Source organism: Strigops habroptila, chromosome 4 (assembly GCF_004027225.2).
Source record: "Strigops habroptila isolate Jane chromosome 4, bStrHab1.2.pri, whole genome shotgun sequence".
Classification (NCBI taxonomy): domain Eukaryota; kingdom Metazoa; phylum Chordata; class Aves; order Psittaciformes; family Psittacidae; genus Strigops; species Strigops habroptila.
In genome coordinates, this window is record NC_046358.1 from 22271397 (window position 1) to 22299377 (window position 27981).

A 27981-nucleotide genomic window follows, 5' to 3' on the forward strand; every position below is an offset into this window, starting at 1 on the left:
GAACACAATGCAAAACCCACCTTTTCGCAAAAGCCTTCCCCCACTGATGAGCCGACATCCTTTCATAGCCAGAGAATGATTAGCATGAAGAGAAAGAAAAAAGAAAAGAAAAGAAAGTAAAAAGCAAATGAAGTATGAAGGTGGCAACAACAAAATCTTTTTGGTAGATGTTAGCTTTATCCAGTATCTGTATGATTAGAGATATCTTAACATTCAGAGCATTGGAAACACACAGGGCAGATGACTTGCATCAAAGTTCTTATACTGCTTAAGAAGGTGCCAATAGCTGAGAAAAACCTGGAAGAGACAGAATCTGATATCCATTTGAAGAGCTGAAAAACATTAAGAAATTAGAATGCTCAAGACCTGCAAAAATCCATGTTTATTTACAGTAAGTAGGAAGCTTTCTTTCTAAAACAGGGAGGATAAACAGTATCAACGTTTAAAGCATTTAATCTATACACAGTAGTGAAAACTACCTTCTCACCAGCTAAATGAACTAATAAAATGTAATCTTACAAAAGTCTCTAGGAATGTTTATTACCTTGGCTGTTAGCTCATCTTTGTATGAAATACTACAAAGTGGTATTATAAAATTTCTTGGAAAGCTGTCAGACCAGTAACAACTGTGATGGCCTCATTCATCTCGGCATTTTTAATTATAATAAGAAAAAATTGTACTTAGAGCCTATCCCTTACAATATTAATAATTTAAACATTCCAGGACATGATGAATATTTGAGACACTAAATTGCTTCATTACCCTAACTTGGGCACACAATGTGTAAAGAAGACATGGTAATTTCTGGCTATGCACTCCCCACCAGCAGCCTAATTTATAGAAAAACTTACCAGGAAATATACCATAGCTTTAAAAACCAAAACCAACACCCTTCCCCCCCTCCCCCCCAGAAAAAAAAATTCTTACATTAAACATGTGAAGACAAATTTCACTGCAGCCCTTCCTAACAATGTGTTGCATTTTATTTCCCACTTATCATTAACATCTTTAGGAAGATAGGGACTGCTGAGTATTACTTAGGGCAAGAGAATAAAGGTTAGCCCCAAGGATATTCACAGAGGTAGCGTCTTATTGTGCAGATATATCCATGAAACAGCACAGCAGGGCATCCTGCGACTGCTGATGAAGGAATTTACTGGAAAGTCCAAACACAGACTTAGATTTCTGGCAAACACCAAGAGGTGTCACAGCAAACACTCAGCCACAACTGGCCATATGACAGTTACTGCTCTGGGAATCCTTAACTCATCATATATTATAATATATTATTTCCCTGTATTACAGAATAGGGAGACATCAGGTGAAGATGCTCTGTACGTGTCCTGATTTTACTTCCCTCCTACCACTGGCCAAAGCACAAATCAGGACATGGAGCAAGGTGGATTTGTCAGACCCAGTATGACCGTGCCGATGTTTGCATAACCAATTCTCTGGTTCCAGCACATATAATTAAAAGGCAGTTTTCAGCCTAGCTTGCTACATAATCCATCCTAAGGGTGAACAGTCATGGTTTCCATCTCATGAAATTTTAAACGCTGTCCTACAAAGGAAAATGATATCCAATGTGGCATTAAAGTTATCAATCCATGAAGGCAGATTTATTCACTAAAGTGTGCTACGGCCCTACCATTATGGATGCTATGATCGAGTGGAACAACTGAAAGAGTCAGAACTCAGCAAGGGAGACAAATAAACCTCCTTGAAATACATTATAGCTGGTAAAGTAGAGAAAACTAATGTGATGCTTCCATTGTCAAAAGGTGAAGAACCCACTGCACAATTCTCAGCCTATCATAGTACTCACTCATTTAAGTGGTATGACACTTCATGAAAACGAGTGGCTAGTTTAATTAGGTCATATTTGTCAAACAACCAGTTTAAAAGGAGAACCTGGAGAGTAAATACAGTCTTTAGCACACACAGGCTATACCTCTTGACACACATTCCCAATTCTCCCTAACCTCAGCGGGGAGGGTGAAATAAAGGGAAAAACCAGGAACAGTAGTCAGGACAAGGCAGCTACAGCTCAAAGCACAGCAATGCAACCCTTCCACTGAGCAGCCTGATGGAGGCAGACGGTGTAGGGGTCTGACATACGGAAAACTTTTGCTTGGCAGAAGGAGCATTGCTACCCAAAGCAACAGTGCACACTCACAATTCTGGCCTCACACGAGTGGGAAGAGCCAGTGACAACTGCACCACTGCCCTGAAGATCAGAGTGTGACAGAGTCGATAGCAAAGCACTACCAGGCTTCACTGAAGGATGGATGCTCTCCTTTTCAAGACACACAGGGTCTGGCTCAGGAGAGTATAACCATGTATAACCACTACAGCCTCTGCTGATGTATTTGACATCATTTGGTTCATACTCTATGAAAGAGAGTGAATCTGTAATTCCATGATTACCATTGAACAACACAACATTGAAGAAATCCTGCTTATATAATCAAAAAGATAAGTCTGGTGTCAGTTAGAAAAGCTTTTTAAAAGCTCTTTTGTTGCTTCACATTATCAAGATCTGACATTCATCGTATCTTCCCAGCCAAAGTTTCTTTACTGCTGATTGAAATGGATATTTATTGACATCAGCCTGAGGAATAATAAGCTGAAGAGCCAACCATATTCTATTCTTCATCAACAATACTGCCAACTAAGTTGTTTCCAGAATCATCACTGTCAGTAATTACATGCTAAACAAAAAAAAAAACCCCAACCCTCACAGTTGGTTTTCAAAGACCACATTGAGCTTGAAGATAGAGAAGTTTGTTTAGGCTTTAACCCTGCAGGAACAAATTTTATTCCAAAGTTAATTTTTGTTTGTATGTGTACATATATTCACATACATAGAGCTCAGCAAGTTGCTGCTTTACGGCCAAGAATTCTTAACCCAAGGGTTTCATCCAGGAGACTGATTTAAGTGTTATCACAGGTGTACTCAGTACCTTTCAGGTTTGCATTTTAAGAGCACTAAGCATCTATTCATCATATGTACTAAAGATTTTTAGCTGCAAATCTCCACACTAAGCTGAGCTAACTTTGATGTGCCATAAGCCTAAAAAAGTGACCTCCATTTTTGATCTGGCTGACATCCATTAGGCTGCATTATTTGTCTGAGAACAGGAAGTTGCAGACACATGCTACTTACATATCATATGAAAGGGAGATCTGGAGAGACAAATGCCTCCACTCTTAGAATTCCTTTGACTTGAGTCACCTGAGACATGTAGCCAACAGGAATTGTCCGCTTGCATCAACAAAAATATGTCTTTTGACTAGAATTAAAATGGAGAATTGAGCAGGTAAGGATATTAGGTGAGTGGCTAAAAAAGCCTAGGACAACGACTACAAAGTTTAGTGTACTAAACCCACTATTTCCTCTTGTTTATTTTCTTTCCATAATTTCTGTAGCTGCGTTCTTGTTTTCAGACTGATGCTTCTAAGGCCACAATTTAAGTCACGTTCAGTGGCACTAATAAAATACATGAAGTAAGTCTGACTTTTTAACAACTTCTGGAGCAAGGTCCTGCAGCTTAGTTTTTCTTAGTTACCGAAGTAATGTAAAAAAGGAAAAGAAATTTGTTTCAGGAGCAGAACACCACAATTTGTGAAAGGTGCTCCACTGCAGTTATGTATCTTTGTTTGTAATTGTGGCAGAATGCAAGTTATCTTAGCTCTAGGGTGCTGTGTTATGACTGGCTTAAATCAAACCAAAACAAAAATAGTAAGACACATTTGTAGCCTTCTCCACCTAAATTGGACATTCCCACCCTTTCATCTGTGTCAGTATTTGCAGCCACACAGAATGGGGACAAATCCACTTTTCTTTGGGGTTCATTTCAGTCAGATCAGAGTATTGATCAGACTCATCCTACAGCCCTGCAGTAATCAGTGCTGGCACAAACTGCAGGTGGGAGCCAAAACTGATGCCCCTAGCAGTTCCCATCAGTTCAAGCTGACAGTAAAATCAAATGATTAAACAACATGGCAAAGTCTGCTTAGCAGAGCTGAAGAATGAAACTTCTCACTTCAAAATGTGAATATACTCGCAATGTCACACAACCTAATCCGGTATTTTTTGAGTACCAGACCTATCGGGTATCCCAAGCAGTAAGAACTACAGAAAAAGCATTTTCTCACTCTGTGAAAATTTGAAATTAAAAAATACATCCCAGATGAATTCCTAAAACCTATTTTATTTCTAGTTACCTTGCCACCTTCACCTCATTTATTTCAAACCAGAATATTTATGACAACTGGTGAAAAATATGGAAGAATGTAGATGGCCCCTGCAAAGAAAATCCTACCAGAACTCTTGCCACAGGCACACTTTCCTCCTCAGCCCCTTCTTTAAAAACAAACAAACAACAAAACCCAAACAGGATTTCACTCTGTGGGAGAGAGCATTCCGATTACAGATCTATTTGTAATAGGAGAAGACTGATAAATAATATATAGAATAATGCAAGATTGCATATTGTCTGCAAAAGCTCTAATGCACTTCATAGCTAACTGCTAATAAACCAAGATGTACCACACTAACCTTCATGGTATCTTAAAAGTAAATTTTTGAACCTAACCCTGCCCTTACTATACTTTTTAAAGTAAAAAAATGAGATATTTCTGCTGCACAGAATCCTTTTGTATAGGCTTGTACAAGCACAGTTGCCATCACACTGACATTTTTCAATAGCAAATTTTTCACACTAGGCACAATCATGGAGGTAAGAGCATATTTTAGTCTCGCTTTTCCTCAAATTACTTACATTTTTAATTCAGATTGGCCTGCAGTACAACACATTCAAAACAGTTACCTTTTTTCCTCCCCAAAAAAACCCCAACAGCTGTGCAATGAACAGGTTCAAATTAAAATGTTCAGTCTAAGATTTTTTTCTATAAAAATCTTAAAAAAGCCTACCAACCTCCATACCACCTGTATTTCCTTGTTTCTATCATCATCTTCCCACTCTTTGGGATTTCTTTTTAATGAATATTTGTCCTACTCCCCACAATCTTGTTCCTTCTGCTCCTATTTCTTTGTCACTGGTTGTCCTCCATCCTGCCATATGCACATTTCTCTGTGCCTAGCATCTTTGGCTTCCTACCGTCTATCTTCTTTTCCCATTGTGTTTCCACACTCCTCCCTTCTCCATCTTCTGTCCCTTCCTCCTCACCACTAGTAAACAGGTTTACTCCTTCTGCCACCTAAAGGTCCTTCTTCTGTGTCTACCTTGTCCCTCAGTTTTGGATAAAGGAGGTCTCTACTGCTTCTGTTGCTTTTTCTCCCACAGGCGGGACATAATTTTGAATAAGACAGAAAAGATCTGATCCCCTCATTCATTTCTGTGCCCTATGCAGCTGGCAGCCATTGCTGCACAAGATGTGGCCAGAGAGGAGCTGCTCTATCTTTCCAGTGAGAAACCAGCTCATCGCAGGCCAACAGCCATCTTCCAAATGTCCAAGTGCGAAGTTCCTATGATCACAGATCATCTGGGATGCCTTTCCTCTCAAAACCAGGTGACTCGGAGCCAAATTCTTTAATCTCAAAGGCACTGAAGGCTTGATAGCTGTGAGTGGCTTTTGAGGAAAGTCACAGCAACAGTATTTCTACTTCAATAGTACATGTCTCCGTTAGAAGTGGTATACACTGCCTTAAAAAAAAAAAAATAAATCAAGTACTGACAATTAGACCTTGTCTATTCAACAGGAGCTGCCAACCACTGAACGTGGTTAACTGCAAGCACAGACAATGATAGTTTATGCTCACTGTCATTCTGGAGGCTAACTTCATTTTCAAAACTGCAAGTATAGGCATGGATAAGCATGCTTCAACCAGATTCAACACCAGCCAAGCCTTTGTCAGCAGTGGTAACCTTCCAAGTAGAGAGAAGGCACTAAAGGGGTCCACAACCATGGCCCAAATACCTTGCTACCTCTTAAGCCTCCTCCCACCCAAGCTTCAGAGAGTACTATGAATATTTACTAATTAGGCTTCTCTTATGTGAAAGAGAATTAAGAGCTCAATTTACCTGTCAACACAATACACCCATTGATCTTTGGGGTGGCAGAACAGTTAGCTGAAGTATGAAAATTGTTACACTTGGTATTAAAAAAAGAGACCTGGCATTCACGTAATTCATTCTGGTAATTCAGAGAGACTAAATGTCAGATTTAAATTTAGTTTTAAGCAAGGCTGAACAGAACATGTTTTGGTGAATTTCTAGACAGCCAGAACATCAGAGACAGCTTCCTGAAGGATACGGTATTGTACAGGGGGTGTTGGTTCAATGGATTGGGCGAGTACTCAGATTAATCACTCCCTGTCAGTATCACTACCTACAGATATTTCTGTGGTCACCAGCCCAGATTACAGTGGTTGAAAAATATGCCTTAATCTAAACCTAAGGCAATTCATCTGCAAGCATGACAATCCATGTATGTTAAATTATAAAGACTACAAAAGAGAAATGTTAGACCAATATTCTGAAGTGAGAACAAGGTGCCTTAAGTGGAAGACATGTAAAAAATCTAACTTCAAGTGCTAGAACACACAGCTTGTGAATAATGTATTTCCTTGAGCACATACTAGGTCTTTCCACCGTTAAGTTATCCAGGGTAGAGTTTGAATTAATTAGAGAACCTTATCTGAATGCTTTCTGAAATGATTTACTGGGTGACCTCCACACATATACATGGAGCTTGAAAACCTCAGTCAGGTTTGCTTATAGACCAGAACAATTATCCAAATAAACTGTGTATAGCATTTTGTAGTGTATGCTACAACTTCAACTCTCCCCATGGCATAGGAAGGGCCGCATAATATTTTAATTATTTTCTTCCACAAGGCAGGAAGCTCATTGAGATTTTACAACCAAATATGCTTAGTTAGCTTTTTACTCAATAGAGCCTTTAGCCTGCAGGTTGCATCTAGTGCTAAAACAAATAAAGATCACAGAAGTTCGAAGTGCCTATTATGTCAATAAAATCTAAATCCCTAGTAATGCAGTAATTGTTCCATGCAGCATGTTTCCTAATGCTTTGTCTGGTCTTGTTTTAAACAATGGGGCTACCATCACTTTTCTCAGACTATTTATGGTCAGGAACAATCCAACAGTTTTTCCTGATCTTTAACCAAGGCTTCCACTTTTTATGCCAGTCCAAAACATAAGAAGCCCTCGTAAAAAAAAAAGCCTCCTCTGTCAAGCTTAGCATCTGCCTCGTAAAGAATATCAGATAACCTCTACAGAAAGCTGAATACAAAGTTCACTGATCGACTCATTTTAGACTACAGTGAGTGACAACTCCCTTCTGTTTATCATTTGGGAACATGTTGGAGCCTATGCAGAAAAATGGTTCGACAGGATACACGGGGATCAAGTAAGTATTAACTTAAAAGAAATACAGTTCCTATCTGCAGAAAGGGAGTCTCCTACTGAGCTTCGTTTATGCTATCTGCTCATGTGGTAGGACTTTTTTCCCTCCTTCCTTTAGCATACGACCTGTGTGATTATTAACACAGTGTTTGACTCAATCTTGTGAATAAAGTGTCAATTCCTAAACCCTGGCTTTGTTAAGGAAAAAAAAGGGGGGAGGGGGGGCGGGAAGGAAACAGACCCCCTTGTCTGGAGAATAGTTCCAATAAAGGAACCCTTTTAATGTCATCTGAACAGGTGACTAGTCTAACAGCGTCATTATCACTGAGAACCCTGCAAATTAAGCAGGGAAGAGGCCCATTATCTAGGTCACCTAGCCCACCCTACCAAAGCTGAATTATTCCCTTCTGTTTACCAGAGGTTTATTCGGCTGCTTTTAGCAGTAAGTTTCCATATTAGAAGACAGCAACCCACCGGGACCCCCCTCCCCACTGCGGATCTTCTCTTCCCGTTACCAACATAACCAACCCGATCCTCACCACCGAATGATACTCGAATAATGCGTCAGCGAGGGGACACCGGGTTTGGGGGAGGGATGCCCGCAAATACTACTAAATCGGTGAACCGTGCTGTGGGGGAGGGCGTTTAAAAAATTATTTTAAATAAACCGGTCATTTGGGCACAGCCCAAGCGGCAAGAGGTTAATGCCAGCCCTCCGCAGGGCGATGCCCCTGGCTGGCCGGGGCCCGGCGCCCCCCGGGCGGGTGCCCGGGCCGGTCCCCCCGCGGCCGGCGGTACTCACGTTCTCGGTGTCGCGCTCGTTCACCGTGGGCAATGGAGTCCGAGTGGACATTTTACTTCACTCGGGCGGCCGCGACGGCGGCGCGTACAGACACACACGGGCCCCCAGGGCCGGGCTGCGCGTCTGCTCCGAGATGGTGGTCGCAGGGAGCCACCATGAAGGACGAGGTGGCTGGCGGGGGGCGGCGTCGCGTCGGTGCCCCCCACCCTTTGGCGGCGCCTCACGCCCGAGCTAGATCCTCCTCGGGGAGCGGAGCGGCCTCGCCCCCTCCGAGCTCATCCTACATCCAGGCCGGGGTCCGCGGGGTCAGCAGCGGGGAGGGGAGCGCCTCATGAACCGGGGAGGGATGGAGCCGGGGGAAGGGAGGCGGCGAGGGAGCGGCTCCGCAGGGGGAAACGCAGGGCGGGCGGGGAGGAGGAGGCGCCGGGGCGCCGCTGCGCAGCCCGGCTTCTCTCGCCGGCCCCTCTCCGCTGCGGCCCGGGGCACGGCGGCCAGCGCAGGCCCGCCGCCGAGGGGGCTCCCCTCTCCTTCCCCCGCCGCGGCCCCGCTTCACCGGGCCGCCGCTCGCATCCCGGCCCGTCCCTACCCGCCCGCCCCAGGCTCCGAAAGGCCGGCACCCCGCGGGCCGCGGCCGGGCTGGGGAAGCTGGGTGCCCGCCCGTTACGCTTGCCTGCCTGCCTGCCCCCCGCCCCTCCGCCGCTCCCGGACGAGCCAAGATGGCCGCCCGGCTTCCTCCGCGCGAGGCGAGCTCCGACGTGAACCGGAAGGGGCCGCGCCGGGGAGGCCGGCGCCGGCGGGTGGTTGCCAGGGGCCTCGCCGGGGCAGGGTGTGGGGCTGGCAGCGGCGGGCGGGCAGAGCCGCCCTTCGTGTCCGACCCCTCTCCGCCCGCCCCGTGCCCCGCGGGTGGGCCGGCGGGACCCCTGCCGTCCTCGAGGCTCGGCGGGGCGCTGCGCACACACGGCTCGGCTGTCCTTCGCCTCCTGGAGCAGCCCCGGCGCGGCATGAGGCGGGGAGCGGGATGTGTAGGGTGTCTCCTGCACGGACCTTGGGGAGCGACGGGACCCCCAGTGCGGCCGGGCCGGGCATGAGGGGAGAAGCGGCGTGAGCCGGGGCAGGGAGGTCGGGTGTTGGGGAGCACCGTGGGGCACAGGGGTGAAGCCGCGGTGAGCGGTTGGAGAAATGGCAGCATCTTCTCCGGAGAAGGGACACGGGACAGACCCTGCGGCCCGCTCACAGCCAGCAGCAGGAACACTAGCATGTGTAGTCCAGAACCGTGTCTGCTGTACAGCGGTACTCAGGGTTCGGTCCTGAGGTCGTCTTCTGTCAAAGCATGACAGAAGCTCTTCTCCCTCTTGTTGGACTTCGCCACCCCAGGGGATGGTGTGTGGTAAAGAAAGGAGCTCGCACATCTTTCCGGGGCTGGTGTTGGCAGAGCTCACCTGGTGCGGGCGGGCGGCCGTACCGTGTTACAGCACTGCGTTTTCATAACAGCTGGGTGCTTGTTTGGTTTGGTGGAGGAGGGTGGAACCCCGGAGTACCAAAAGATGCTTCATATATCCAGTAGTTACTCTGCACGATCATTTGTAAGTGTACAAGGAAGATCTCGGTATAGTCGTAAGTAGATCTAGTTAGGAATTAGACGCAGGAAGGAAGTAATTTGTGTTGTTCAGTATACAAGTGTTTTAGAAACAAATCTGTTTATTATAGAGAAAATCGGAACCTCTATAGAAAAAAAAAAAATGCTAGAAGTGGTGGGATTTGGAGAAACTTAGCATCTCTGGGGATCTGGAAGCCTAGATCCAGCCTAGAAAGTCAGATAAACTAAACTTTCCAAAGTGTAGTTTATCGGACAAACTTCATGCCTTGAAGTCCGTTCTACGATGTACGTAATATTTACCTCATTTTTAGAGACACGAGCAAGGATAGTCTTTGAACACTGCCCAGTAAATAAGTTCTTGTTTGTTACTTCATCATCAGGACTACAAAACACTCTGCAACACCTGACTTGCAGAAGAAAACCAGTAAACTTGCATGGCATTTTATCTTCCTTCCTCACTCTCAAATTAAGTTAATGCGTTGCTCTGTGTCAACAACAGGAATTTTGGATTTGAATACTCGCCTCTAGTGCAAATGACCTGTTCTTCTGTGCGTACATACATATGTCCATGTGTGTATATGCTCAGGTGGTACATACTGATAGCGGAGCCACTCTCTCTGAGTAGCAGGCAGGACCCTTTGCATGGAGAAGGGAATGGGATTTGCTTCTGTCTGGCTTGCCAAGGTCAATCACAAAGTCTGAAGCAAAGCCAGGAAAAGTATCCAGATCTCCCAGCTCTCTGCTTTTGCCACAGGGCTGCTGCTTCATCTCTTTCTTTTCTGTTGCCAGTAGACTATGTTCTTTACAGTGTGTTTGTAAAAAATTGTAATTGACTTACGCTCTCACCCTGCAGTTGATAAGCACTACAGCCAGCATGAGAAGGTTGAACTGCAGATGTTGGAGCCGGTAGCAATGCACAGCATGTGAGCAGCACACCGAGCACAGAAATGCTGTTTGCACCTATGGGTTTGCCTGTCCCAAGCCTTGGCAGAGCTGAGATCTGTGAAAAGTCCTGTGCACAGGCATGAAGAGGTATTAAAGTAAACTAAGCATTGTGTTACACATACTCGTGTTGCTGTTCCATGGAAGCAGTAGTCACTCAGATAAAATCTGGTGGATAGTTAGGTAAAAATCCTAGGCCAGTTGATACAATAGGAGTTACGCTATTGCCCTCAATAAAGCCCACATTTAATACTCACAGTCCAAATTAAAAGGGGCTGGGGAAGGGGAATTGTGGGGAAGGACTGTTTCTGTCTTTCAGAGTCATGTTTCTGACTGGCAAAGTGATTTTGAACTAAGAACTTTAGAAGAAATGATTGAGACCACAAAAATAACAGCAGCTGATTTTGCTGTTTTATTGCCAATAAATGGCAACATTGATTAGTGCTGTTATTTCTGTGTAGCAAAGCTTGCACAGGGAATGACAAACTGCGTAGCAGCTACTTTCTATTATATTTCATTGTTGCTATATTCTTTTTCTCCCATTTAAACAGATGAGTTTCAAGTGTATTAATTTTCTTCTTAGAAATTGGGCCATAGTAAAGAAACTGATTGCATGGCTTTGCTATTTCTTTGTTGTCCATAAATATTTTGCATGTTATCAGGTACTGCTTAAGCTGCCTTCACAAATCAGAGGGTGTTTTTTTCCTGTCTAAAGGCTCTGAATATTCAGAAAACAGTCTGATAATAGAATTATGCTTTCTGGTTCTTGTGCTATCGCTAGTGGTAGTGACAGTGATTTTGTAAGTGGGACTTAGATGACGATGTTTGTATGTTATCCAGAATAGGCTACAACTTGCGCTTTGAGCTGTACTGGCTACAGTGCTAGCAGTTGTAAAAACTTGGTTTTGCCAGTAGAGTTGGAGAATATGACTCAAAGACACAGGAAGCAGATCTGCTAGTTAAGGTGCCTTTTTATGTCACTATTTTGGCTGTCACCACAAACAGAAAACAATATGATACAAAATGACATCATTGTGGGGAAGAATTTAGATTTTTTTTTTTTCTTCTGGACATTAAAAGTCCGGAATCTCTTTAACACTGCATAGCATAGACAGAGCAGACCCTGACTTGAACAGCATTTGCAATCAGAGCAGCAAAAAAAATTGGAATTGATTACAATTGCTGGACAAAAGGATTGATTTTAATGTATTCTAATGCATGGAGTTTGAGTCTTAATTCTGGAAGAAGGATTGCAAATGAAGAACTGACTGAGGAATTTCTATTCCACTCACCTCACTTTAAAGGCTGGGAACTGAAAGACATCAGTTGGTAGAAGCAAGTAGAGAATCAGCTAATGTAATTGTTATAGCTGCCTCGTTGTGCACAGCAGTTATGACAGTACACACCTGCTGGGAATCTGCCCAAATATTAAATCATTTTAGTTTATACAAAAATATCAGTTTAGATTGATAATTGTTAGTCCTGGTGTGGCTTTCTGGTGTTTCTATAAGCCTTTACAAAACACATCTTAAAATGTGTTACTTCCATAGAGCTGTAACCGCTATTTACGCACTATTATTCCAACACCTTACTGTTTTTTTTCTTGTAGAAATTCTACGATAATCCCATACAGTGGAAGATTTCCCGGACTGTTTCATCATCAGTGTTGTCTTTAAAAATAATTACTTTTGTAAGAAGTCATTATTTGTATTCGTTTTTAAAATTCTGACTTCCACAAAATACATAATCTTAACAGTGTTTTATAGTAGGAAGTGTGTGATTTTGAAAATGGCGATGACAAAGCTATTGATAGAAAAGGACTGATTACTGTCTGCAACCTGAATCAATAGTCCGTGCTCAGTTATAATGAGGCCTAAGTGCAACCCACTGTAAGGCCAGGGTGAAATGTGATTTCAGTGTCAGAGAAAACAACAGAAAGAGAAAAGGTCTTCCTCCTTGGCTTCATGTCCTGCAGAGACGAAGATCTGAAAGTGGACAAAAATTTTGTGTGTGTTGACTTCTTTCGTTGATCTGTCGCCATTTAACTCCCAGACTTGCCTTTCCATACAGCAAAAGAGCAAGTCCCCAGGGACAGCAGAGTGGCTGTGGCAGTGCAATTGCTATGCATTCCTCAGGGATTGGAGAGGTTCAGGCTCTGGGCTGTGACTGTGAGAAAACAGGAGCAAACCGTGGTGATTCCTGGTCTGTATGCCTCATTTAATTCCTTACCTGTAAGGCCAGCCACACTGTGCTTTGCTGCAGAGCCATGTGGCATGGTGCATGAGACATGAACCTTTGTGATGGGATCGCTGTCAAGTGCCCAGACTGCACTGATTCCACCCCCAGTTGACGCAAAGGCCTGTGCAGATCATAGGCTCTGGGACAGAATCACACTGCTCTGGAGAGCCAGCTGAACGCATTGCTGTCATGGATTGGCACAAGGTCAGTGTTTAGAGAAGTGAGAGAATTGAAAATATCTCCTTAGTTTTCCATAACCCTGATGCCTTGTGGGTTACAAAGGACAAATAGCCAGTTGGTTGTGATGCTAGCTCTCAATTTGACTCCATGTGTTTGAAGCTAAAACAAGTATTTTATAACAAGCCTCTTCCATTCCTACTAGTGCGTGACCCCATCAGAGCTGCATCTTAAACATAAATCCTTTCGGATTCTTTGCCATCTAAGCCAGGTATGTTTCTGTTCCTCCCACATAATTTCCTGTGTGGTTGGTACTGAATTAAAGACTTGATTCACAAGGATGGGAAAAGAATAGATGACTCTAGCACACATAATGTTTTCAAGCACAAATTAATAATTGGTGTGCCGGAGCATTTGTAGGAAGTAACTTTTATAGTGGTGAGATAAATTCATATAGTCTCCAAAGCTTTGGCAGAACCAAGCCCTGAAGTCCCTCTGTGTGGATTTCCGTGAAGTAACTTGTGTTTGATTTAGGTTGTATCTTTCATTTAAATATTGCCAGAGGCAAGGAATCTGTGAGCAATCCAGGAAAACTGTCCATGTGATAGTTCCCTCACTGTTGGAAACCCTTGCTTCTGCTCTGGACAGGCCTACTCATGACAGCTTCCAGCTGTGGGATCTCTCCTGCTTTTGTCTTGTGGATGATCAAACTTTTACTCCCAACCAGGACTCAGCTCAGCCCACAGCCATCTCTTTAAGAGACTGAAGAGATTGAAATCTTGCAGTCTGTCACCAAAAGGCATCCTATTCTGATTTGTAAGCACTAGTGTGCACGTTTTCTCTATTTCGTCTCCACCTTATCTGTTGGTCTGTGCTGCACATACCAGACATGAACATGGTATTCCAGCTGTTATCACACTAAACCCAAATACAGACATGATACAGCTTATTTTGCTGATGCCACATTTAAGAAGCTGTTTATCCCTCTCAGATACTGTAACTCTAAAGCCTGGAAACTCAGGTTCAGCTGTGATTCTCATGCCTTTTTCAGCATCTCCGACCCTTCCCCTCCAATGCACATAACGCCTATCTTAAAACTATGCTTTATTATTCCTACAATATGATTTTTAACTTGGATCATGCTCAAACGTGTGTTGTTCACCCAAATGCAATTTTGCAAACTGGTTTGCTCCGCACCAGTGACACATTCTTTAATTTCCACCTCTTCTCTCTGTCTTGGTGTCATCTGCAGAACTTTGTAGTAATCCTTTTGTTTCTTGACAGTCCTTGATAAAACATCAGTTGGTGCAGATAAAGAAGTGACCGAGCAGGGTTATAGGAACATTTTTTTCGGTTCAAAAATTGTTGATAAGTAGATGCCGCCTTGAAAATTCACGTCATGCACTAGCCATCCCAGGGTGGGAAAGGGCTAGAGGGAAAATAAACAACTTGGACAAACCCCAGCTGATTACCAGGGTCTGCCAGCGAGCAAAGGGAAGGGGTGCAAGGACTGAGGAGACTCTGAGCCAAACGTCCCAGGGTGGCACCTAGGGAGCAGTGCGGGCTGCCTGCAGTGCCCGAGCGCCCTTCCAGGAACACCATGGTGCTGTGTTAGGGATGATTAGTTAGACAACCATTGTGTATGTGTCATGCTGGGTTTATATTGTTCCGGTTTCTTAATCAATGTGTCCTGCTGCAACAAGTTGAAGGCCTTAAAGAAGTCCAGCAGTTTTGCATCAGCTTCATTCCATTTATCGCTCAATCTTGTAATCTCCTTGGTGAAAGATAACAAGTCAGTTTGAAAGGGCCTCTTCCCATAAACTCCTGTTGATTGGCGTTAATTATGTCTCCCTCCCTTAATTCTTTGTTAATCTAGATCCATATGAGTCATTCCATTTTACTGCTGGGACTCGTGTCAGGAGACAAGCCTATAAATACTTAGATCTTTCTACCTTTTCCAAAATCTTTCCCAACATCTGCTTTCCTTTGGAGCTTCCCCACTGCCCAGAAAGTTACTGGGGATCACACACAGCTGTCGTGCTGTGCTTGTGCATTGAAGACATCCTTGCTAATCAGCCTGACAAAGCCAGCTGCAGTATATATTCCACTGAAACAAGGGGGTTTTGTACAATGAATTAACTCTACAACCATAAACTACCTTTGCAAAAGCATGGGAAGAAATATTTCATTTGCATGTTTATTTTGAGTTTCTGTATCACAACCTACACAACTGTGCCTACAAAGGGCCTTTTTTACATGCATGGATGATTTAAAAAAGATGATTTATAGAAGACCAGCCAGAGGGATGCACAGCACAGATGGGTTTTATGTATGGTTCCCAGCGTGGTGCTTCATAGCACCTTTGTTCTAGTGGTAAACTACCTTTTGCCTTCCATTCTCCTCAAACAATGACAGAAACCCAAGAGATGAACAGTGCCATACTTATTACTGTTACTGTAGATGTGTAATAATATCATCACTTTTTTGTTTGTTTGTTTCAGAACATCAAGGAGATGACAAATAGATAACATATTCGGGCTTGTTTAATAGCAAAAGGTGAGTTGCTGGTTTGAAAATATCTGCTAGAAGGTCAACAGCTTCAAATTGAATTGGAAAAATTCCACATTAATGCTGTTCCACCAATCCTGATTAGAATTCACATCACATAAGAATATAAAAACACTTTTGGAGAGAGAGAGAGGATGTTTTATTGTCTAAGCATAGGGCAGTTTTCAAGATGCGTAGAAAACCAAAATCGACTAGAAGGAATGTTTTAATATTATCAAAATAAAAAGCAGGAATTAGAACTGTATTAATTTCATTTCAGATACGCAGATGATAACCTCAAGATTCATCTGCATCTGTGTTTATCTGAACAGGTATCTGAAATTGCTGGTGAGGGCCAGGTTCCCCATGGCTGCCCCTGCGCAAGCCTGGCTGGCACTCCCCGCATGAAGGACATGCTCCCAGCTCAAGCTTTGGAGGAACGGGGAACGGGACGTCTTCATCCCAAAATAGTAAGGGCACATGCTCTGCTTCTTCCCAGCCACGAGTGCCAGTCACAGCTTAGCCTTTTTTTCACTGATGACAATAAACATTTTGGGATTAGGTTTGCGGTCTGTATGATTCACATAGCTTTGTATGACTTGCTACAAGTGCCTGGTGCTATATAAACCTAATAAATGAATAGTCTCTTTTGGCAGTGAAGTCTCTGCATGGTGCAGGTATTCTCTGTTGAGAAAATGCAGCCTGCGGCATACAGCTGAAGAGTTTTCTCCATGTATCATGGAGTTTCCCTTTGAATAGCTTGCATCAATTGTCTTTCCACATGTTATACGGCATCACATGATTTACAGGCAAACGTCTAACTACAACTGTATGACATTAATTACCATTCATTGCTTTTCTTCCCTTTTGCCCTTCCCTTTTTTAGCATGATATTTCTCCTGGGACTTGTTGGACCAAAGTCTCCTTTCACTATCCATAGAAACACCATCGAAGCAGCCGCTGCTGGTTGCTGCTGGGAGCAGGGCAGGCGGGCAGCCCTAGGAACCCTCTTGCCTGGGGAGTGCTGCTTTGGGGGGGGTCTGCACCCCTGCCCTGTCCTCACCAAATGCCCACTTTGCCACCTACCTTCTCCCTGGCCTCTTTGCTAGTCTGGCAACAGAGGGATAAGTCTTGCTGGCAGGATTTACCCTTGCAAATACAGGATCTCATTGAGCTAATAAATAAGTCCTGTCATTGCTGAGGTTGCCAACAGTGACATTCCCTTCCCCATTTATAGGAGATGCTGAATGGGGCATGGGTACTATTAACACCTTTAACGTTTCTTCCATTAAGATTTTCTGCCCATAAAAGGATTTTCATAGTTTCTGTTGCTTCTGGTTTTACTTTCTTTTGTGGCTACTGAAGCTTGAGCGACCTGATCTTTGAGGAGTCAGCCCTTTAAATTTGTTTTAAAACTCTCACAGTAATTACAGATTTTTCAATCTGATTCTGAAAAGCAAATAATATTGGAGAGAAATGTGGGGTTATGACTCTGAATGCTTTAGGAACCTTTTCCATTTACCCCTTTTTTCAGTAGCAAGATGGAAAAAAAAGGAAGAGGGAACCAAAACACCCATGAAAAAGAGCCACTAATAATTTTTAATATAGAACTCCTCTAAGATTTCTTGAAGAAAGGAAAGGTTCCTCCTTCTGGAAGCCAGCAGAATGGACAGGACTGTACAGATTTTTAAAGATTCAGTAAATGCTCCCTCCTATTTCTCAAAGAGCTTTCGCTGGAAGCAGTTTAGTGTTTCTACATTAGCAGGTGAAATGGTTTCAACTCCGGTAAGCAGGGAGATGAGAGCAGTGCTGTTTCATGCTGCCTTGCCCTGGGAGGGAAAGGGAAGGGGCTGGGGCTGGGTGGGCAGTGGGAAGCTTCCCAGGGGAGAGGAGGAAGGGAGCACACATGTGGGACACAAAGGAAGATCTTACATACTGGAAAAACACACGGATCTGAGGGATGGGCAAAGAGCTAGTGGATGGAAAAACATGCAGGCACTAACCCTGGGAGAATTTTTCTTTTGAGTAAACCTGCTCCTCTCAAAAGGAGGAGCGAACTGAGAGGCTGTATTAGGTCCCATGCTGGGTATGGTCCTGTATGGTTTGAGTTCTTGTTTCCTAATACTGCCTGGCTTCAGTGAATACTGCAGTTGGTTATTGTGGGGATGAGCCCCTGTGACACCCTTTAAGAGGAGGAAAACCGTTCTGCCTCCTTATGTGAAGCAGACGACTTGCTACAGCACTTGTCCCCCAGACATTGCTTAATTCTGAGAGGCATCACTTCTCAGAACCACATGAGAACAAGCCTGGGCTCACCTGGGGCCAAAGTCTGGCTGCAGTGAGTTGAGCAGGAATGTTTGGAGGACGTTAAAGGGCTCCATCAATGGGTCTGCCCATTAGATGAAAACTTGTTGTGGGGCAGACACAGCGAGTGCACCTCAGCAACACTGACAAATGCTGTGTGAGCATCCATACACACACATACATATGTTTATGTCCGTCTGTGTGTGCATACATATAACAGGAAACCACCTTCTGCTCCTTTCATAACAGACCCTCCTGGATTCTGTGTGACGCACGCTCCCCTTGGGAATCCGTGGAGGCTGTAATGTATAACAAGAGTAGGATTTATCACGTTCTCTAACGTGAACCTAGGGAAAAGACTAGTACTATTTTCTAAAGTACTGCATTGGGTTTGGGTTCAGCTATATTGCTTTTAATATTTTATGTATGTGAATGTGATGTACTGTAATGAAAACACCCTTATATCTTTTTCTAGTAAGTGCATCTTTCAAAATGAAGGAACGATGTCAAATGATGGAGAGGAGCTCTAGGTCTCGAAGGCACAAGAAAATGCATAAAAGATGAAGTCCTATTTATGTTTCTCGCATGCATGAAAAAAAAGCCCCAATCAAAAAACAACCCACCTACATTAAAGAAATGCTATTCAAGCTACAAAGTAAAGCAGCCGGCATGTGGCTTCTCTGTACTTGCACATTAGGATCCAAGCTTTAATTACAGGACTGCACACTGCCTTTCCAGAGGCTCTGGCATACGGGACCTGCTCCAGGGGCACAGAGCTGTGCGTGGGAGAAGAATTCCCTTTGCTTTGCCACTGGAGGTGGGGGGACTGCAAAACTCCTGGATGCTCAAGTCCAAGGGAATTGTGTGCAATCAGCTGTGAAGGCAGCACGGAGCCCACACACTGGCCAGCGTGGAGGAGGGAAAGTCTTGGAGCTGTCGCAGGACTGTGCTGTGTGGTTAGCCCTGTTAGAGCGGGTACCTCTACCGGGAGCAATATAAATGCACTAGATGCAACAGAGCGGGCTGACTTCCCCTAAGCTCAGCAGTTAAACTGCTTCAGGGCTCACACAGGGCTGCTTCAGCTTTCTTTCCAAGCAGGATTTTTGCTTAGCTGTTGTTCTGCAGGTGGGAACCATCTATTTTGTGCGGGGAGGTGATCCTGGCTGGGGAGCCTTGAGGAAACAGTGAAATGAGGAACGTGCAGAGGCAACCTTCCTTTGGCGTCTCCTCCATCTGGAGCTCTGTAACCTCAGCTGTCTGAAGGTCACTTGCACCCATGCTCACCTCTGCATGGGCACTCCTGGGTCGCAGGGAACACACAGGAGGTCCCCAGCAGTCCCACCATGCTTTGGTGACAGGGCCAGCAGCAGAGCCAGAGCGCCAAGGCCTTCAGGCAAAAGTGTGATGGGAGCTAACAAAGTGTTTGTCACAGTGGAAGGCTGCCATCCACAGTGTGCCAACTGACATGAGGTGTAGGACGAGAAGGTTTAAGCTGGTGACAGAGGAGAAATGCAGATGGGAATATTTTGTTTATCCCAGGCATTGAAGGAACAGATCCTAATGGGGAGAAGGGACTCCTCTTTCCTCCTCCTGTCCTCTGAGGTCCATCTCTACATCTCCCGCAGCTCCTTATCCCAACTTGTCCCTCCTTGTCCATCCCACCCCTATCTCAGGCTTTCCCCCTCCTGTTCCCTCAGGATACCCACATCTCCTTATCTCCATCCCAGAGCTTTCCCAAGAGGTCAAAGACAAAACATGTAATTCCCCAGCCTCACCCTTGCCCAAGCTCTCCCAGCCCGGCAGCCAGCCAGCATATCGGGGGCCAGCCCGGGTTAGATATTGGAGCCTGGCAAAGTGTGAGTGTCTGAGACAGGTTGTACAGTGAGAAGCCCGGGCTGTGTGACAGCAGGCAGCGCTGCCAGCCGGCGGAGACATCCTGTGCCCGAGCAGCCCACGGGGCTGGCAAAGGCAGGGCATGTTCCTGCAGACTCCATTCGCAGTGGCTGTGTGATTGTAGCCATCAGAACACAACCTGTGGATCGCTCTGCCTTATTAATCTGAGAAAAAAACTGGCTTGCTTTCCATGGGCATCCTGCAGCGTCACCCGTGCTGGGCTTCGTGGTGAGCCGTTTCTGGGAACCGACTCTGCAGCGGGGAACAGACACTTCTGCTGAAGCCAGTGTCTTCTGCTTTACACCAGGCAAGGATCTGGCGCTGAAACACGTTTCAGTTGCCCTCCTTCCTGAGTAAGCTGAACGCTTGCATGGTTTTGTGGGCTCATAAGCATTTAATAACTTAATAATAGGTCACATTAATTCATCTTATTGCTCTGCTTTTGCTCTTTAGAGAGATGGAAGTAATTTTTTAAAAATAAAGCATGGCATATGCCACATGTGGGAAGTGGTGATTTCTAGCTATGGACTGAGGGGGCAAAATTGTATAATGTATAACTGTATCATAAATAATAAGTCTGATGTCTGTGTTACTGTGATTTTACACTAGTCTAAAAGCGGAGTCATGAAGCCGAGACTCAGCCCCAATATGTTATCACTCCATTGCAGAGCTACTAAACATCGGGAACCAGATCCTTGGCTGAGCAAGAAGAGTTTCATTAACTTTATCCTTCAGTTGAGCTAATGAGCCAGGCTACAAATCCTCTGCATGATTCAAGCCCAGTACTTCTGCACCAGAAGGTAGGCTGGGGTAGGTGTGGAGTCCTGGACAGAAATCAAGGACTGGCAAGACGTCAGGGAAATATCTGCTCATCTGGTCTGCCTTCAGTGCAGCTACCCTGACTTGTCCCAACTGATGAGCTGGCCCTGAAGTCACAAGGCAGCACCCAAACCTGCAGCATGCTGTTCAGGGCTTCTGGTTTCTTTGAGAGACATGAATGCAAGGCAGGACGAGGTCCAAACCTCCTCAGCAGTGTGGGTTCAGAGGAGCAGACATTTGCTGCTGACTTGCCAATGCTGTGTTCCTCCAACATACCCACATCTACAGCAAATCTGCTGCCTTGGGAGGCTGAGATGTTCGAGCTCCATTCGTGGCACACGCATTGAAATGCAGAATATGGGCAGGGGGATAAACCAAACCAAACCAAACCAAACCAAACCACACCAAACCAAACCACACCAAACCAAACCACACCAAAGCAAACCACAGCAACACAAAACGTCAAGGTACAGCTGCCCAGGTGGACTTGTGTCCTTCCAGCAGCTACAGACTGTGAATGAAGAGGGAAGATGAGGCCAGCATGAGGTCCCCTCTGCCCTGCTGGCCCCTGCCATGCTCTGTGCCACTAGTGGTGCTGCGCCAGGAGATGGTGAAACACATCAAACCGGACCCAGCTGCGAGGGGCCCTGGGCAGGCTCCCTCCCCAAGACACAGGCACACACAATCCCCTTTGCAGCCTCTTGCATGGAGACAGAGCCATGTGCCATTTGCCCCTATGGGTTTATCCATCCTGACCCCCTTGGGCTGCTCCATTCCCACCCCAATGCTGGGAACAATGCCCCCCACTCCCCATGATGCTGCTGCCCATGGGTACCTGCGCCTCTTGCTGCTGCAAGGAGGGCTGCCTCTTGCCCTGCACATCTGCTGTGAGCTCCGAGAGCTCCTCAAAGGCCTGATCCTCCTTTTCTGCCAGGGAGACAGCTGATATCTCCACTGCCAGCAGCAAAGTCCTTCCTGATGTTTCCCTACTTAAACAAGAGAAAACTCAGGCTCCTTCATTGCAAAAGGAAGGCTTCCTGGCCAAGGGAAGAAGATATCCCCTTTCCTTCCCTCCTACCATTAGCCCTTTCATTACAAGCACCAGTAGACCTTTCACTACAAGCACACAACAGGGCAAACCACAGGTTTGGATGCCAACCACAAATTTTCTAGTCCAATGCATCTCACAGTTTTCACTTCCACGGCAGCCCCTCCGGTTGTAGGGCCAACTCCAGGGCAGGACTCCTTCCTCTCCCTACGCCAGAGGGATGGGATGGTCCTTCAGTGGGATTGCCTTTCCATAGGAGGGGAGACCCCATCCCCACCGCAGCCCCCATCCCAGGAGCAGGGCCAGCCACTGCGTGCTTCCCCGGTGAGGTTACACAACGGCTGTGGAGCGGCGTGTCAGGACACGGCGTATGAGTCACCAAAGGTACCGGAGTCTTACATAACCCCAGATTACATCTTCGGAGTGCACTTCAGCTGAACAGGCTGTCAGGAGCCCTGACAAAAGCGACAGCCTGGGAGGAGCATGGCAGAGAGAGCAAATACTGCTGTTCCTTCCCCCCATCCTGCCATTCAATCCTTCTGCTGAGACCTTCTCCAGATCCAGGAGGCTCTGCGCAGTCAGAGGACCAGGGCAGCCCTCGTGTGTCCACTGGTGTGTGATGACAGCTCCTCTGGGATGGATTTCACTGCACGGTTTGGCTTTGAAACTGAAGTTTCCAGAAACAGACTGAATTCACCTCCAAGCCCTCTATTCTCTGCTCCTGAGCCAGGTTTTGCCTTCTCCTCCATCAGCTGAGCCTGCTCAAGCTCACATTTCCCTCTGTGCTCTTCTCCATGCCCGTATCACAAGTCTTTCCTAGGATTTCTGCCATTCTGTCTGCACAAGCTGCACATACTGGGGTATGGTGACAGCGGGGTTGCACACCCGGCCCATGGCTGACAACACGTGTCTGAAACCTGTTGTACAGGACCCGTGTCAGGATCTCAGCAGGGTCTACCTGGGGAGAAGGACTTTGCTGGACCAGCAGCCAATCCTGCACTCCGGCAAGGAGGCTGTGACACAAACCCAGCTGCCAGCCTGGCAGTGCGGCGTGCTCAGAGGTGTAGTCTGAGAGAGCGTAGGCGAGCACCAGCAAGCTCCCGAGCGATGGGGTAAATTGCTGATTGCTTTGACTTTGAACTGAATCTTCTAGTTCCTGCACCAGGCCCAAGCCTCATGATGGAGTTGACGGGTGAGCTCTCACCAGCAAATGCTCACTTGTGAAAACCAAGGTATTTAGTGTTTCAGGCTCAACTGAACATTGATCAGGCAGCTTTTCTGGCTGCAGGCAAATCCAGGGCCAGGGGAGTGTAAAGGGTTTTGGCACTCACCTGGACCACCAGGATCCCAAGCCAAACTCCATCCCATGCTTGCCGTCTCCCACCAGCCTGGTCTGGAGCTGGTGGGCTAAGGAAATATCTGATCAGCTCTTGCCGGGGACTGGGAATCCTGTGGCCTAGTCCTGCCCCTGCTAAAGCTGAGTTGGGTTGGTGGAGGGGAATGGGTCATGCAGGGGGGTGGGAGAAGGACAAGAGAGCAGGACAGGGCGCTTCTTGTGTAGGGAGAAAGCAGAAAATGCGGGAATCTCTCTTTATGAATTGGATGATTTCTGCATAAACAAACTTTTAAGAACGTCTTGGCTCCATCCCAGCATAGAAGGGGAACACCGTCTGTGACCGCTATATTACGGGCTCCCCAGATGGCTGAGGCTTTGCAGAGCAGCAGAGCACGGCATGGCCAAGGATTGACTCACCAGCAGCCAGGAATGGCAACTCATGGGGCTGGGAAAACCAGGAGCACAGCTCAGAGCTGCACTTTGCCGAGCGGTTTTCACCATGGAAGCCTGCATGGAGCTGGTATCTTTGCAGGGAGGCAGGGACTGGCCTGCAGCACAGCTCCCTCTCGCCTCTACAGCAAGAGAAATCTCGCTGGGGACTTCTCTAAATGGAAGAGGCTTTCAGGACTGAGCTCAGAGGCTGCACACATCACATAATGATGGGACAAGTTCCCAGCAGGTGCTTCCTGCAGGCATGTGCTAGCTCAGGCTGGGGCACCCTGTGCAGCACCTTCCTCCTGTGATGCTCAGAGCCTTTGAGGGGACCAAGAGCCATTTCTCATGGGTAAAAAGTCCCTCTTCTTGTAGCCAACAGAGCCCAAACATCTCCCCCATGTGCGGATGCCAGGAGCCCAAGCCGCGTACATGCGTATCTCCATGTTTTACAAACGCAGGCCAACCCTGCATGCATTACTCAAGCCTGGAGGGGTCCTGCATTTGAGCCAGCTGCTTTACAGCTGTTCCTCAGTCTCTTCCCCAGTGGAGCCGGCCCTTCGTGGTGGTCAGGTTTTGACAGCCCCAGTGGCCTCCCGACACGGGCTGGCCAGGTGCTGCTGCGCCAGGGCAGGGAGCGATGGCTCCGGAGTCAGGGCTCCCCTTCCCTTCCTGCAAAGCAGCTGATCTTAACCGGGTACATGAGTGTCAACAGGTGCCGTGCAGGGAAGGGAGACAAGGGGATATTGGTGCAGCTGGAGAAAGTATTTATAGCTGCTTTTCACAAACCCCCGTATAGATCACATCGCTGTTAACGTATGTAACACAATCGGGAACCTGAGCTTCGCATCATCCCATGGCTGCAGGATTTCCTGTGGAATCCTCCACGGGACACAAAAACAAGCTAAAAATAAATGCATGAAAAATGAGGCTCATACTGAAACATGTGCATGCCCATGCCTCCTCTCTGGCAGTGAGTTGGGTAGTGGCAAGACGGGTAGGGAAGGGGACAGCCCCTGGAAAACTCTGTAATAACTGCTCTGGTGGGTTCCAGTCCCCAGAGAGCTCCATGCATGCAAAGGTGAGAGCATTTGCTGTTGACAGGGGGTTAAGGTGTCCAAACATAAAAAGCAGGAGGTTATGAAAAGGTTATCCAGGAGGAAGAGAGCAGAAGCAGGTTGGGAATCCCCCAGCACTCTCATATAGTTTAGAGAAAGATGCAGAAGCAATGTTTTCCTATGCGTCGAGAGATGGACCGGGTCACAGCTGCTGGGCTGCTTGTCAGGCTGGTGAGCAAAAGGCATGGAGAGTTTGGGCCCTGGTATGGATCTCATGGGCCAACACCCGCGGGTCGCCCCAAGACAGAGCATCCATTACTGCTCTGCAGGGTGCTCCAAGCTCCCATGGGCAGCCTCCTGCCACTGCCACATCCCTGCAGCCAGGCTCTGGACACCAGCTCCATTTGAAATCATGCTGTGATAGGATGCAGTTTCGCTCCCGGAGGGAGAAGTGAGGAGCAGACAGGACCTGGAGAGGGTGGCAGCATCACCTGACAGCTCAGCATCTCACCATCCCTTGGATTCCTCCTCTCTTCTGGAAGAGGACTAGGATGTCAGGACACCTTCTCCCCTCCGATGGGCAAATCCATCATCTTGATGCTGCTATCTGAACCACGACTGACACCTGCAATCACTGTAGGGTCATCCATTAACAGGATACATCATTAATTAGGACAGCACCAGAGCTCCTTGGAGCTACCGTGTCCCTTGGAAGGAGGGGAGTGAGCTTCCCTGCAGCTGAACGGAGCCTGAGCTTCATACCCTCTAATTACCCCAGGCTGCTGTGATTCAGATGTTCCTTGCAGCTAACACCCTGCAGGCAGCAGAGCGAAGGAAGGTGGCTCTTCCTGCTGATTGATTCAGCCGCTGCCTTTGTTCCAGCCCTGCCGCGGCTGCTCACCCCGCACTCCTGTCACTGGATTTTGGCAAAGCACGTGCTCCCGGCTGCCACCAGCCTGTGCTTTTTGTGGTATCACTCCAGAGACGGCTCTCCCTGTCCCTGTCCATCGCAGAGCTGCCTCCTGCCACTAGCACAGAGGCAGAAGCATCATATACAGCATGGGCATCGTGGAGAGGGGGGAGATATTCTGGTCACCGCCATAACTGCTTGTCAAAACCTTTCTCTTGCTAGGGGGGCATGTAATGTTATAAGTAAAAAGGTGCCTTAGACGAGCTGCTCTGGCATATGGTTCCCTTCCCCCAGCTCTGCTATTAGCTGCCAGAGATGAAAAGCTGCGATGTGCAGAGATAGAGCTGGAGGTGTCAAAGATGTCACCTGCAAGCTGCTCCTTGAGGGATGGGGATGGGATGGCTGAGAACAGCCAGCTGGAGGGACCAGAGCGGCATTATGCCGCAGGGGAATGCAGTCAGGGATGGGCTGCTTGGCCTTCTCCCACCCTGTGCCCACTCCACATCCCCACCTCCTGCCCCACATCTGCCTGCATCCCCGACACTGCAGGGGGGTGAGCCGCCAGCATTTTGGGGACCCCTCCATGCGTGGGAGCAGTGGGAGGAGTGGCACAACATGGGTGTTGGGGAGCACAGAACTCATGTCCTGCAGCTCACCAGTTAAACTCCCTTCCCAAAGGGGCGCGTTGTGCAGAATGAGCTGCACATATAAGGGCTGATCAGCTTTTAATTTTTGGAGTGATTTTTAAGCAGCACCAAGGGAAAGGAGGCAACACTGAGAGAGAAATTGTCTCGCCCTTTCTGTGCTAGCGGGGAACAAGGTCCACAGGGATAAAGGCTATCAGAGTCTACCTCTGTTCAGTGTTTGGAAGTCAGACCATGTCTGTTTGGATATTTCTGAATATGCAAACTAAAGAAGAGTAGGTAAGGTCCTTCATGCCTAGGCCAGCTGCTATGGTGGTGACTAGCTGGGCAGGGCGGATTCAGTATCCCACTTGCCCTAGGCTTGGAGTACAAGGCTGCCCAAGCTTACCCCCCGCCGAGGGCAACCCCTGCTTTCCCAGTGCCAAAACTGAGATGAATCAGCCCCCAAACACCTCCCACCCTGGGATGATATACTCAGAATAGTGTCAGGAGCACTTAAAAAAGCACACTGCTATTAATACAGATGGGGGGTGGGGGGGAAGATTGTTTTTTGAAGCTGGATTATGGGGTATTTGAATAAGAAAGACTTGGAGTCACTGCATGGCATCACGGCTGCTGTGGAGGCAGCTACATCAGCCTGTCCTCTCCCTATCCCAGCTGGGTGGAGTAGAGGCAATCTAGTCCTCACAGCACTGCTAGGCTGGGGTTATATTTTTACCATGAAGGTCCACAGCCCTCTCTCCATCCTTCATTAAGTCAATTTGCCTATGAAACTGGAAACACTGATTAACAGCCTGCTAGGAGAGACAAATCCCTCGAGTCTTTCTCCGTGCCCAGGAGGCTGTCCCTGCTCCAGGGTAAATGTATGCCTCATTTTTCGCTCTGCAAAACAGAGAAAGGACTGAGCTGTCTTCAAGGAAGCTCCAGATCCACGGGAGAAGACAAAAAAGAAAAGAAAGAAAAAAGAGCAGTTCCTTTGGAAGTCATTTTCTCTTAAGAAGTTCTTTCTGTCTTTTTTATTAATAATACAACACCCTGGATGTGTCAAAAAAAATATGAGAATACGTCTCCTGGTGGGGAGCTCCAGCGTCGCAGAGCCAGGCGATGCAGCCGGGTTGTCATTTGCCTCTTGGAATTTCATGGCCTAATCAACACGTCTGTGAAATCACTGTATTTTCAAAGCTTAGTTTCCAGAGCTGCTGGGATCAAAGACTGGGGAGGTGGGGGCAGAGCGGGGAGGGGTAAGCCTGCTGTCTCCATCAGCAGCCCAGCACTGAGAAAATACCTGCCTGGGAAAGCCTGAACAGGGGGTGGGTTAATGCTCTGAGCTGGGTTTAATTATGGCAGGGGGGTTGGAACTACATGATCTTAAATTTCTTTCCAACCCAAACCATTCTGTGACTCTGTGATTCAGAGCGAATCAAGAAAATAGGGATGCAGAGACCCGGCTTCCACCACACCCCGCTTTGGGGAAAAATATCCTGTTCTCAGAAACGTGGGGACGCCCTCGGGGTTTGCAGGGTCTGGCTGGCCCCACCTGGGGCAGGAGTGCTATGGAGAGCCCTGGGGCACAGGGCAAGGGGCTGCAGGGCCCTCCTGCAGCCACCCTGTCCTGCCATGGGTGACATGAGTGGCACTGCCTTCACGCTGTCCCTTCAGACGGCACCAGCACCCAGGCCCAGGGTGGCCACTCGCCTGGCTGTTTGGCTCTGGTTGCCCCACCTCCCAGAGAGACTTGGGCCAAGCGCCTTTCCCCATCTGATCTCAGAGGTATCAAGCGAGAGGAACTCAAATACATTGAAATTGCCCATGTCTGAGTCAGACAATCAGGGTTTTGCTTCT

The 27981-nt window shown here is 47.0% G+C and overlaps 1 protein-coding gene and 1 long non-coding RNA gene across 23 annotated transcripts in view; one reads left to right on the plus strand and one right to left on the minus strand.

Moving 5' to 3' along the window:
• MARK3 (microtubule affinity regulating kinase 3) overlaps positions 1–8984 on the minus strand; it is a 62387-nt gene extending 53403 nt beyond the window's left edge. For 11 of the 20 annotated variants that reach the window (XM_030481266.1, XM_030481269.1, XM_030481263.1 and 8 more), the window contains exons 1-2: positions 8195–8984; positions 21–59 (exon numbers count right to left, since the gene is read on the minus strand). In XM_030481266.1, coding sequence (XP_030337126.1) covers positions 21–59; positions 8195–8245 — 90 coding nt within the window. In that variant the 5' untranslated portion in view covers positions 8246–8984. Of the gene's footprint in view, positions 1–20; positions 3295–8194 lie in introns of all 20 variants that reach the window. The other 9 variants (XM_030481271.1, XM_030481268.1, XM_030481270.1 and 6 more) reach the window with 6 other exon arrangements.
• A 15-nt stretch (positions 8985–8999) lies between these two features.
• Positions 9000–16350, plus strand: LOC115606027. 3 transcript variants are annotated; one of them, XR_003990794.1, is made up of 4 exons: positions 9007–9777; positions 10645–10823; positions 12343–15704; positions 16028–16350. It is a non-coding gene; the product is annotated as an uncharacterized LOC115606027 (long non-coding RNA). The 3 variants fall into 3 exon arrangements; XR_003990795.1 differs by having other exon boundaries at positions 9007–9295; XR_003990793.2 differs by having other exon boundaries at positions 9000–10823.
• Positions 16351–27981: the final 11631 nt, after the last annotated feature.